The sequence below is a fragment of the Stegodyphus dumicola genome, chromosome 6 (genome assembly GCF_044657685.1).
Source record: "Stegodyphus dumicola isolate Sdum_Otavi_A_Nest chromosome 6, ASM4465768v1".
NCBI lineage: Eukaryota > Metazoa > Arthropoda > Arachnida > Araneae > Eresidae > Stegodyphus > Stegodyphus dumicola.
The window spans coordinates 149,793,700-149,807,694 of NC_140773.1; the positions used below are offsets into that span (position 1 = coordinate 149,793,700).

Sequence of the window (13,995 nt, forward strand, 5' to 3'; positions counted from 1 at the left end):
AACAACTTTTAAATTGTTGATAATTCTACAACTATGACATGCAGCTTAATTAAAGGCATAAAAACCTTAACCGGAACATAAAAACATAATTCGATCCCTTTTAAAGCAAAAACTGCATAATTTACCAATATATAAAATAACTGAGCTCGCTGATGTGGGTAACAAATTGGGTTATATTTAAATACTTTTGTCAGACTGATTGCAACCAAAAATTGAAATGCCCAACTACATGTTATAGCAGTTCCACATACAAAATTTCTACATTCTGAGGCTACTCGTTTGAGTTATGCAAGATGCAGACATCACGAAAACTCTCTTCCGAATCCATTTTAAAGCCATTTTTTCAATCCGATTTGAAGGAAAAAGTAAGATTCTGTCGGTACTTGCACATATCACGAAAATGCAGTTTAAATGGATTAGAAAGCTGTCAAAATGGATATTTTCGTTGAAATACGATACCCGAAATTTTTCGCGATTATAGTATTTCTTTTACTTTGTACAAGGAAGTAAAAAAGATTTGTTATAAGAGAAATCTAAGGGTGGCTAGCAGATAACGTTAGTGCAAGTATCTTTTTGTGGAAAATTTTTTAACGCATCTCGTCATATGAAGATTGGGATCTTTTCTCTGTACCCAAGACTGTTCACTATTCTTTCAGCATATTTTGAGACGTGAAAGGCATAAAAAATACATTTAAACTGCAAGAAATAAAACATCCTCATATGGCTTTGGTGTTGTAATGGATATATTACATACATGAAAGATAATATCAAAGCAAACTTCTAAGTTTGATTAACAACAGCCATTCATTTTAATTTGAGAACTTCGCCTTTGTTTCCAAAACAGTAACTGTTAATATATCAATCTAAAACTGCATTATTTCAAAATTAATTCGCATCATATTATATCGATTAACGCTGCACTGTAAACACAGTTTAACATATCAAGTTAAACATTTCAGTTAAGAACCGAAAGTTTTTCACTCTCTCGCTTTCTTCTGAATGCGCAGTCACTTTTCCGCTTGCTTTATTCTTAACGAACACCCGCGTTGGTTGCTACTTTGTTTCGTCCATTGTCTGAAGATGCAAGTTATAAAAAATCTGAAGTTATAAAAAATATTAGGTGCAGGGTGCATATCGCACCCATAATATTGTTACGAAATGTACAGGCGCGGTGAGAGGTTTCCCGCAAAGCAGGATTAGGGTTGCCATAAAATAACAAGGGATGGCAGGGTTGCCACATTTGGCCACAAAATTGGCGATATACATGGACCGATGGAGAACCTTCTGGAACGAATTCTTACCGGTTTAGCACAGAATATTCTCAAACACAAGCCGAAAGCTATATAAACCCTGCTAGTCCGCAGTCAGAGTGCCTCGTTGAAAGGGCGAGTGAGTTAATGCCTCGTATAGAGTGCGAGATAGTATCGAGCTGGTGTCTCGTCTAGCGAGTCAATCGAGTTGACAGCCGGGCAGCGAGTGCCGAGTAGGTCGTCGAGTGCACCGAAAGAGTCTCGTAGTGTATCGCGGTTAGTGCATGCATCGTCGAGAGAGCATGTTGAGCTCCGGGAACGACTGAACCGAAGAGTCGGGAGCTGTGCTCCGAGTGTCGTCGAGTGCATCGAGAGTTGTAGCGTGAAGAGTCTCGAGAGCACGTGAAGTTCCGAGAACGACCAAGCAGAGTCGGGAGCTGTACTCTAGTGCTTTGCCGTGAAGCTGTCTCCACCATGATAGCCTGATAACCTGGAGGCTGTGTCGCTGACGGCGTCAGCGGGTTTATAGTAGTTCATCGACGACTGTAAACGTGTTTTGGAGCTGTTCTGACAATACTGGCTAATAAAGTGCACTTCGATACTTCATCAAGTAGAGTCATTATTCACTCCAAAAATCTACGAACCCTGTACGAACGTAAAGGAAGAAAATGTAACAACTGGTGTCAGAAGAATAAAAAAAGTAAGAATATGAATTATTAAGAGTCTTGAGAGATCAGCTTTATCCAATAATAAAATTATGTTGAATATATGGATACGTCTGTCTGCAAGCGTTATCCATTATGTTATTTAGTATCCAAATTATTACAACGCAAAACTTCTCCAATTCATTACAGCTCTCGAAAATTGTTACCTATATGTTAGCAAGGTATTTCAAAAAAGCTGCACAATTAAATCTTTTATTAGGTTAAATCCGTGGTTTTAGTTCAAATATGATGGGCTTTTGAGGATAACATAATTTGGGTTACGTGACATCTTTTAAGATATGAAGCATGTGGCCTATCGGGGGGATGTCGAGACATTTTACAAATCATCCACTTTTATTTAGTCAAAATATTGCGTAAAATCTAAACTTTTACCCGCATTCAGATATTTCCAAAAGTAGCCATGTGTGTTGAATTTACGAGTTCAAATTTCTAAACAAATACTACAGAGAAATACTTATACAGGGTGATTCTAAATTGTTTTAACAAATTAAGAGGGGTGATAGTACTCATCCAGATGAGCAATAATTACTATAGAACATGGGTCGCATTCCACTCTGAGAAACATAAGAGAGGAATATTAGAATTTCAACCTGAACTTACAACAGTGTAGGGAGAGCGAATGAACGAGACCAAAAGTTGCACAATGAGTTTGGTGAAAAACCCGATGTGCACAAAACGGATAAAACCGAAAACTTGGCTTTCGAGTGTTAATTCGAGCTCAGACTTTGATGGCAAACACTCAAATGCACATCTTTGGTTGACAAAATCTCAACCTCGCAAAAGATTGCAACAAATTAATTATCTAAATTGAAAAAACAACCTTGGTATCAAGTATCCCTCAAGGTAGCAGTTTTTTCCCCGCTTTTCGCCATCTTCTATCCATCCTCCTGGAGTTACTGTGCTGATCTCATTCTACTAGAAGCGCCCTTCTATGGGACACGAAGTTCTGACAGCCGGAACACAGCATGAACTTTACATGCTAATCTCGGCATACAGCCGAGTGTTGGAGTTAATTATCTAATCTAGGGCTGAATATTATTAACTAACTTGTTGCAATCGTTTGCAAGGTTGACACCTTGCCAACCAAAGATGTGCATTTGAATGTTCGCCATCTGTTGAAACTCTCACCGACAACCACGTGATTTGCGCATGCGCGCAGCAAAAACTAAAACAGAACCTGTTTTTAACTGAGCTTTGAGAACTCGTGATGGAATGGATTGGATTGGATTATTGTAATTTGACAAAAAACCTGTCAAGGTTATCTGCGCCAGACAAATGGTAACAATGCAATTAGTCATTTGTAAAAACTTCCAGCTTAGTTAAAAACAGAGAGATTAGAATCTATGATAAAAGCTGATATCTTTTAAAAAACAGGTTAAAGTCTATTATAAAAGCCAATATCTTTTAAAAACAAACAAATTACGATGATGTGTTTTTCCAATTAAATTTCCTAAGTCCACTACTGAACAATTAAAATGTTTTTGGCGAAAATAATTAAAACTGGCATTACACCAAGACGTGATGGACTGTCAGATCTGCATTGCAGTTTGGGCAGCTGGGATTCTCTTCTCCCTTCAGAAGATACTCATGGATCAGGCGACAATGGCCAATTCTCAGTCGAGTCAAGAGAACATCCTCCCTTCTATTAGCCATACATGGCCAGTATCCAATGGTGGGTTTTACATTTCTCAGCTTGTTATATACTTTGTCATCCCATTGCTTCTGCCATTTGCTGAGAATTTTGCTTTTGACAAACCCTTTGATGTCTGCTAGTGGAATCTGAAGATTGTACATTGTGGTTGCAGTTTTAGCTGCAATATCCGCCAATTCATTCCCCTTAATGGCAACGTGTCCAGGGATCCGCGAATAAAGAATCTGGTATCCCCGAATTTTTAAAGAATGATTCAACTTCAGGATTCTGGTTGCAACTGGGTGAGTACATTGAGCGTGATTTTCCATGACATTAAGGCACTCATGGAATCTGTGTAGATAATAAACTTTATGTACTTTTGTTTTGAAAGGTAAGTCAAAGCCAGATGGATTGCAGTAAGCTCAGAAGTAAGCACAGAGCAAACTGTATGTAATCGAACCCCTACTATTGTTTTCTCTGTGACAAAAGCGGCACCAACATGATCCTGGTATTTTGATCCGTCTGTATATAGAGAGATATTTCCTATATTTGTTTCTATGTTCAAAAAATCTGCTTGTAGATGATTTCGTTAGTTTGTGATTTACTCCAGTGTCGAAAAGTATCCAGAGAATGGAACTCGTAATCCTTCTCTTCTGTGTTATATATATATATTTTAGTTTAGCGATGTGATTGTAAATTAAATATCTTATTATCTTAGAAGCCTAGTAGTGCATCGATGAATGAAATTAAAATGTTCCCGGATATGCCTTTGGATTAGAAAGAAGATCGATTAAAAGGTAAATCTTTTTACCTTTTAATTTCTAAGAAATTATGATTATACACCATCAATATCCGAGCTCGAATTAACGCTCGAACGCCAAGTTTTTGGTTTTATCCGTTTTGTGCAATCTCTGCGAGTTTTTCACTAAACTTGATTGTGCAACTTTTCTTCTCGTCCATTCGCTCTCCTAACACTGTTGTTAAGTTCAGTTTGGAATTCTAATATTCCTCTTTTCTGTCTCTCAAAGTGGAATGCGACCCTATGTTCTATGGTAATTATTGCTCCTCTGGATGAGTGCTATCACCCTTAATTTGTAAAAACAATTTAGGATCACCCTGTATAAAAGAATTTTTAAGTTCTCAATAGCAGAAATGCTAAAACTCGAAATACTGTTATATCGCAAAATTCGATTTTACGATCCTAAAAAATTGGTTTTTACTTCAGATAAATGTGTTAAGTAACAGAATTTTGACAATTTTTAGTTTTTTCAGGATCTTTTTCGAATATAAAAGGGCCACATTTGCTTTCTAGCATATTTACAGTAGGATTAAAAACAACTTAGTTATAATAATAATTTTTCTACGATCTCTCGACAATTTATGCAAACTACAACTACACTGAGATAATTAAACTAGCCATCTTCATGTAGCATTTCTTTCTATAATTTCCATTCAGTAACTTCTTTAAAAGATTTTTCTCTGAAATCTTATTTGATTGAAACAGGGCCTTAGTTAAACCATCAGTTCAAATCTAAACAGTAATAGTGAAATATACAATGTAACCCACATTTATCTTACCTTGATTCTTCGTAGAACGCGAAAATGAGACCGGCTAATACGTTTTTGCATTTCGTGTAGATAGGAGTATTGTTTGAGATAACAGCAATGATTAAATTACCATTTCTTTTGCAGACGATGTGTACGATTTGATTTTGCTTTAAATACAATAAAGTATACGAGGGCTATTTAAGGGAATAACAAACTGATACGCATTTACTTTATACGTGCATAATCTCGTGCCCACCTGTTCACCAGGACTAAAACCGTTAAACTATCAGAGTTCAGGGAAGTTTGCCTATATGGCCACTTGTAAGCTAGAAGTATATAAAGTATCCTTAAACCTCATGGGTCTGGATAAAAGAGCTGAAATGGTTAAAGACATATCGTCTGAGCATTGGTATCTTAAATATGTTCTAGTTTGTTAAAAGACGAGAACTACTGCAAAACACTGCTGCAGTCCAATGTCTTTTAGCAAACACTGAATTATATTGACTAGATGACTTTATTACGAGGATGAGAAATCAGACTTTTTCTGTAAGCTAATTAAAACAAAATTCTAGCCTCTTATGGTTACTTACAGGATTTGAAAATTTTCGTAAGTTTAACATCACAACTAGGAATCAGTTCGTAAGTTTAACATCACACTCAGGAATCAGTTATTAGGTTAAGTAAATGCTGGAAGAAACGAAAATCAGCCTTCTATCTTTCACGTTGCTGACTAATTTATAGAACATTACATCCTTCCTTTTATAAAAAATTCTATTAAACCTTTAATTTTGCCATACATTGTTCCCGAATTTCCTTAGCTCTTCAAAATGAAGGCGAACTAAAAAACTTGGATTCTTTCTGACACCATGAAATCACTTCCGATTAACTAATGTTTAACTTTCACTTTAGGGGATAAGATAATTCGCAACCAACTCGTCTGACTATAGATAAACTTTATTTGCAAAAGATTACTGCCAAGCGATCTGCGATAGATGAAGTATTGCTGCAAATTTAAGAGAAACGAAGGGCCAAAGAATTTTTGAAGGAAGCCAAACTTTTATGTTTTAAATTCAATGGGTCTAAAATTAAAAGCATTTTCCAAGCATGTTTAACGGTTATAGTAGGGCCTTCGGCCCAGGCACCCTGGTGTTCTAGCACCACTCCCAAACCGGTCCAATTAACGACCAAGTTGATTGTGAAACAAGTGCAGCTAAATAAGGTAAGTTTTCTTTGTATTTTACGATATGTTTTTGTTCGATAAAATGCAAAGAATATTTATTTACTGTATAAAACGTTCAATCGTATCAAACTATTCTATCTAAGCATTAAAGGAGTATTTTTTATTTTAATTCTAATATAAATCTTAAACATAATTTTGAAGACATACGAAATATTAGCTTACCTGAGGAATAGATTTCATAACAGCATCTTTCATTATGTGCGACAAGTTGACAAAATTTAACAAATCACTAATGTGGAAATTAGCCACTGCAAATGTTGAATCGATAAAAGCATTGGATACTATTGTTTGTGCACCAGAAAGAGTGATCAGCTTTTCCTTGAAATTTTCAATGGATATACCATTTATAGTGCTCCAAATATTAACATTCCCAATAACTTCTATGCTTTCAATTTTCATTTCCTCTTTGAATATTTGAGATGGCTTCTTCGCATACAGCGCTAGACGTCCAAGCTGAAATTAAATAATAGTGCCGTTATTTTGTTATAGTAAGTGACCTGCAATTAGTTACAAACGACGTTCTTTCATAAAAAGAAATGTAGTTATTAAAATCAGTTGAATATTCATCTTTTACCGAGTAGGATTCAGATATAAATTAGCTGAGAAATTTATTTCTGATCGATTAATATATATATATATATACGACTGGTTCTCGAATTATTTTTCATGTTAAATTACGCCATTTTTCACTAGAGGGAAGAAACTTATTAGATTGAAGTCGTACTTTACATAACGAAATAAAGTCTCTTGGAAAACCTTTAATTTATAAAGATGGGTATGAAGATACAAGTTTATCAATCCTATCTAGTTATGAAAAATTATGACTAGTAATTACAAGCACAAAAATTGCTTAACATTTATTTATGATAGTAAATAAAAAGGAACGTCTGATGAGAAACTGGGTAAATTACCATAATTTTTTTATATATATTAATAAAATTCTATAAAATTTCCTCAGCAAAAAATAAAACACATTTATTAACACCGTTTTATAAATCATTAAAAACCTTTACATGCAAAAAATGCAGAAGTGAACCTGTTTTTGTGAGAGAAGTGTTACATATTGTAAACCTTATTTTGCCAAATTTCTAGGCCTATTTAAATACATTGATCGATTCCCCTTTTCACCTGAACACGATTACAGTAAATTACTTTAAAAGTCTGCAAAATCATCCAATCAAAGGTTGTAGAATGGAACTTAGGACGACATTATGAAGGTTTGGTTAACTAATGGTTTTAACTAAGATAAAGCTGTCAACGGTTTGGGTTATTTAGATTACAGCAAAGCACTTGAGAGCTATTTGCCTAAAGCAAGGAAAGCCCTGAAGGGCAGCTTAAGAGAACCTGGCTTCTACTCACGTTACACATGAAAAATCCTCATCAGCCATCCGTTCAGCCCATTTGTTGGAATTCAAACGAAGGTTAAACTATCAGTGTTCAGCGATCTTATCCATTCGGTCACCGGCTTGAGTGTTTAGTTTTAACGAAGTAATGTATGTACCTTACTTTCGTGTCCACTTAATAAGTTTTCTATCTGTTTTTAACATTGCTTACATATTAATCAAAAATCTCATACTAAATAAAAAATATACAGTGTGCGGCACTTAAAAACTTACTTCTGTAATATCGCAACCATTCAGCAATCCATTTATAAATACATCGGCAGTAGCGTGAGTATCAGACAGGAACCAAGCGGGACCCAAGACTTCGTTTTGATTTAGGAAAATCAAATCATTCCAGTTTACATCATCTAACGAAGATCCTGTTACCAAGTTACCTTTCAAAATATGGGGAAAATAATATATTAATAAATTTATATCATTAACTTTTTAATTACCGTTTCCAAATTTTTTACTTAACTTTTTATGCGCTAATATTTACCTGTTAACTGCCAATATAAATGCATTGCGAGCTCTAATCTACTTGTAATAACGCATGCAGCATTTGTTTGAGGAACCTGTGACCTTTTCATTGTTGTTTTGTCCCTGTATTTCATGGAAGAAAAGTTGCCAGAGCCTCAAGAAGGCTGGAGTACTACTTACACCCCAATTTTGAGGGAAAGATCCTCGGGGGGGGGTATCATAGGGTCTTCCATTTCCCACCTCTCTTCCCTACCACCAAACCGATGGAGGTAAGAATAAACTTACTACCTCCATGACGAAATCACCAAACTGGGCTTTCTCCTCGCCATATATTTAGAGTATCCCCATGCCGCAAAGACACTATACATTTATAAACATCTATGCTTTCTCTGGGATTCGAACTTGGGCCCTTCGGTACCGCAGTAGGTTCCCTAACCATTATACCGTCTGAGCGGCTGGAACCTTTTCTGTTAAGTCAATTAAAGGTAGTCACAAAAGCTCATTCTTCTATTTTGTAATAATGTGAAATCGGTATAAATTGCGCTTCATATTTAAATCCATCATTTTCTGGGCTTGAAATAGGCTATCAAAAGCATTGTTAGGCAGATAAAGGATGTTCCTATTAACTGTGGAAAAGTAAAATATAAAGAAACCAAAAGCTATAAATCGTACATCCCCATAAAAATTCTGCGTATAATTTACATTACATGTTTCAAATATTATTCAGACTAATATACTTTTATTTGTTAAGAATGACTCTATAGAAACACTAAAATAATTTAGTAAATTATGAGATATTAAACACTATTTTAAAAACATTGCACTGAATTTTTTCCCACAGTCCGCTAATTAAATTTTTTGAGCTTATTTAAACAGCATAAATGACCTAACCTTGTACGCCAGAAATAGAATCTCAGATTTAATTATATTTTTGTACCTTTATTAACTTATTAGCTGAACAGGTAATATTTATCTAAAGTTGAATTGGTAGTAGTATTTAACTCAAATCAGCTTAAATTAGATATCGAAATATGAGAAAGTGTGAAAAAGATAAGTCTAGTAACAGAATTTACTTACCAACATCTATATCGTCCATGAAAAAGAATATAGAATCAATTTCATTATCTCCCGATTTTGAAACCACATTTTTATTCATGTCTTCAACTTTTATTCCATTGATATATCCTCCAACTAACAAGTTATCTACCTGAAAACTTCTGGAAAAAAATCGTTAAAACAAAGTATTAATGCCTAAGGGAAAACTGTACATGCTTCATACATTTCTGCAAAAATTAAGGCACGAGATATTCATATTTTGGTACACAAATATACTTTAATTAGCAGTGTAAAAACGTATTAACATAGTTTGCCATCGCAAATAGTATGGCCTGAACTCATTTCAAAGAAATTGACGTCGGCGTTAAGGCAAATGTTTCTGGCGATCTAGATTTAAGATATATGAAACAACTTTTAGTAGAAGCTATAATGCTGAATTGAAACATCTTCACAATCTACAATTACGTCATCGTCCGACTAGAGAAGCGATTCTCAACCAGTTTTACTCATGCACCCCTTTCACTAATGCTTGAAAATGTCTCCCCTTCCCAAAACTCGAAAAATGAATATACCTTTTATTTAGATTTTTAGCTTGTTTATTTTTTAAACAAAAATATAGAAAATGTTGATAAATACCAAAAAGATGAATAAAAGTTTACATTGTTGCGTGCGTACGGGTTCGTAATAGATTAAATGCACCCTTCAAACTACTAAAACGTTAAACAGAACGCAATCCACAACGCTGAGAAAGCTATCCTATGAACAATAACATCAGCTGGACTAAGCAACTGAGATGAGATGCCAGTCTCCGACTTTTTAAGGGGTATCAGAAACCCTTATGCTGACAATGTTAAATTGGCCATTTTCGATGTACCTTTTCTCAAAATCTGCTGTAGATACAAGTTTGAAATTTTTTCTGTAATTAAGGTATATTTATCTGATTATACTGAAATGAGCTTTTGAAACATTTTTAATTTTAGAGTAAATTACACGATATTTTGTTAGGCATAGTAAAATTTAGCACTTTTCTCACACAAAAAAATTTAAATTTTTTTTCTAAGTTTATTACAAAAAGCTCATTTCAGTAAAGATTAGGGAACCTAGTAAATAAGCCATAAAATGTTTAGGTACCTGTGAGCAGTAGTTCCTGAGAAAAGGTACATCGAGTGTAAAAAAAATAAAGTTTGGAGAAAAACGCGTTTTTATGTAAAAATCATCATTGATCGAAGCAGTAGATGACAAATTAAACCTAGATTTTTTTACAGTTCTAATTTTCATAGAGATTAAAGAATGGTATTTTTAGAAAGAAAAGTGTAGAGAATTTGAAAATGCAAAAATCCGAAATCACAATGTTTTGAAGATTTTGGGGTTCCAACTCCCCTTAAAGCTTTCATTTGGTTGCGAGTTCTAGCAATTTCTTTGCTTTGCGATTTCTGGAAACCAACATGAGGATGGAATTAGGTTACAGCTAACACAATAGTCAATTACATTTATTCAATTTCAATACAAATAAAAGAGATTCATTTATTCAATGCACGTGCTTTCATATTTTTCACTTTTTCGGGGTAGCTTTCTCTTAAAATTTATCACACGCTGCAATGCACGAGGGAATAAAACAATTTTATTATAATTCTACTAAAATTAGCCATCTAAATACAAAATTCGTAACAATATTCATAATCTGAAACTAAATATTTAATAGTAATTAAAGGATACAATGCATTCCCCTCCGAAACTATGCAGTTCTACTCGGTTGAGAACACCTAGACTAGACCTTTCATGTTTCGTTGAAAGTTTCACTCACATTCTAATTGACAATGTGAATGAAAAGCTAAAGAAATCGGGGTAATAAAGCCAAGTATTTTCTGTTTCAGAACATCTGATTTTTGTCTTGACGGTGCTTCAATGAGAGAACTGCTATTTTTTAGTTTTGCCTCGCTTTCGATAAATCTGTATTAGAAACATTAGAATGTATAGCACATTTGACACGCAATTCTATGTGCAAGTAATACAAATGCACACCTTAATTGTGACCTTCACACATCACCAGTTTTTTGTTTTCTCAGACTTTATTCAGTTACTCTGAAAATTCAATCTACCTAGAAATATTAATGCTTAAAATATACTGTTGCGTGCGTACGGGCTTGTAATAGATTGAATGCGCAAGTCCGATAAAAGGTTAATAAAATTTATTCTTATCAAAAGAAATATAACAGAATGCTGGAATTTTCCTCAAAGATATTCGTACAAGTACACAATATCACGCAATATAATTAGTTATACTCCTAACTACTAAAAACGTTATATCGAACGCAATACACAGCCCATTTAAAGAGAAAGCTAATTCCGATCAACAATAACAGCAGCTAACTAAACAACTCGCAATAACAGTAACTGAGCAACTGAGCTGAGATGTCACTCTTCGGGCTTTGAAAAGTTGTTAACCGGCCGGGCGAGATAGTTCTAGCATTTTCTGCTTCTCGAGATTTCTGGAAAGCAAAAGGAGTGTGGAAAGGAGTGTTACAGCTAACAGAGTGTTATATTGCATTTATTCAATTCAAGTATGAATTACCAAGATAAACTTTTACTTAATGTTAAATGCACGTGCTCCTGTATTTTTGATTTTTCGGCATCGCTTTCTCTTAAAATCTGTCTCTTGCGCGTTGCACGTAATATAATAATTTTATTCGAATTATTTCGACATGCGATGCGTACGAGTTATTTTCAGTCAAAAAATTTTTACATGCACATAAATCAACTAAATTTTGTAAACTACAGCGATATGATTATGACCATGTAATTACGTTTAAAAAAATTTACAGCTGATTAAAAAATATAAAATGAAAGTTACAGGTAAACATTTTACATCGATGATATTGAATGACTATTAAAATTCTATTTTTACAATAGTATTAAATTAGGTATCTACAAGGCTATTAATACTTTTAGCTTATGGAATTATATATTTAAAATTTCTCTTACCTTTTGAAATGTTTTCTGGCTGATATGACAGCTGCCTTATCCTTCAGGACAACATTTGTAGAATAACTGGAAATTTCAACGCCGTTAATATCGACGGCAAAGCTCGGTTTTGCTAAGCCAACAGAACTGAGGAAAGACTTATGCGAAGGTATGCGCTGTGGAGTGTTCAAAGTGACAACCCGTTTTACCATGTCAGCCAGATATACTGAGTTGAGAGTACTGTTGTACAGGGTTAGATGATCAGCTGAAAATCCAAATTTCATCATTAAATTTGTCTTGGTAATTTCGAAAGAAATATAAAATGAAGAAAAATTCCCAAATGAACCAAATCTATTGAAAGTGAAGATTTAATTCCTATTTATGAATTTTCCTAAAAGGATTAAGAATTATATTAACAGTTACTGAAAACGCGTCGTCCCTTGAAGAAAGAAATGTTTTTATTTGCGCAATCCTAAATAGTTTAAACTCTCTTCAGAATGATTTATAAGAAATTCCAACAACAGTATCAACAAGTTTTGGAGGAGGGAATGTGGGCTGAAGGAATATGTTTAGCAAGCCTATCGACATTAGCAGACAGCTCAAAGGATTAAAGCAGTTCAGAGAAGGTCGATTTTCCCTTAAACAGTTGTTTGGAGAACTCTACAGTACCTCTTGAAAAGTACTTTCAACATTCAAGTATTCCATACCTTCTTGAAAGAGACTTCCCTTTTGTATGCAGACGGATCACTTTGAAGCTATTGAAAATTAAGGTTTAAAAGAACGCGTTTTATTTAGCAATGAGACTACATTTCAGCTTATGAAATGGTTAACTGGCAAATCAGCAGTAACAGGCTGATGATATTTTTAAGAAACTGTGGTACAATTGTGCTATAATGCCATAAGAGGGGGACTACTGTACGCTGCTCCATTCCTCAAGAAGTACCTTGCTACTATATTCCTCAAGAAGTACTAAGCTGCACGTTCACTATCTCTAAGGTATCTCACGATGTCAAATTTCAACACTCTTCCTACCCTTCTTATACCGCTTCCCAAAGTTGATGGTTCTTTTAGAAGGCGGAGAATAAATCCTACAGGATTTAGACTAATTAATTTAGGTAACACGCACAAGAATTATAAGATTTGTTCATATATTTTTTCAAGGTCTAGTACCGAGGATGGAATTTCAGAGTTTCTATTTCTCTTCCTCTGTATTACCAACCTCTCGAGAGAATTAGAGCGTAATTTTCTACGAGACTCCCTTAAACGATTCGATTTGGTTTACTTGATAACCGCAAAGCACTCGAGGGCTATCATCTGCCTAAGGAGAGGAGTGCCTTTGGGGAGGACTTAGAGAGATATACACGTTACACTTGATGTAAACAAAAAAACGCCCATGCACCCAGCCCATTTGCCGGAATTTGAATTCCGAAGCGAACTACCAATGTTCAGCGACTTTATTCCTTGGCCGCTGTGGGCCGTCCTGACAGTGTTATCTGAACTAAAATAGTGCTACCTGCTTGAAATTTTATTTCCTTAAATACATTTCTGGAGATAACCATTTGCGATAAATAAAATTTCTCGCTACAGTTAACATTTTTCGAAATGTCTATTTAAAAATATCCAGACATTTATTGGCGAATTTCCAACGAATTTTTATGTTTCGCTCTACCTTATCTACTCCATTTTAGTACGCACGAATTGAGTTCACTCTACGCAAGAATTG

At 34.6% G+C, this 13,995-nt stretch overlaps 1 protein-coding gene and 1 long non-coding RNA gene across 3 annotated transcripts in view; one reads left to right on the forward strand and one right to left on the reverse strand.

Annotated features, from left to right (window-relative positions):
• LOC118193570 (uncharacterized) overlaps nt 1-13,995 on the reverse strand; it is a 104,448-nt gene that overhangs the window by 31,906 nt on the left and 58,547 nt on the right. Inside the window, exons 18-21 of the mRNA XM_035364676.2 lie at nt 12,294-12,537; nt 9,333-9,472; nt 8,010-8,170; nt 6,556-6,846 (exon numbers count right to left, since the gene is read on the reverse strand). Coding sequence (XP_035220567.2) covers nt 6,556-6,846; nt 8,010-8,170; nt 9,333-9,472; nt 12,294-12,537 — 836 coding nt within the window. The remainder of the gene's footprint in view (nt 1-6,555; nt 6,847-8,009; nt 8,171-9,332; nt 9,473-12,293; nt 12,538-13,995) is intronic.
• Nucleotides 6,127-13,995, forward strand: part of LOC146996866 (uncharacterized) — a 191,048-nt gene continuing 183,179 nt past the window's right edge. For both annotated transcript variants that reach the window (XR_015041726.1, XR_015041727.1), the window contains exon 1: nt 6,127-6,372. This is a non-coding gene — a long non-coding RNA (uncharacterized LOC146996866). The remainder of the gene's footprint in view (nt 6,373-13,995) is intronic.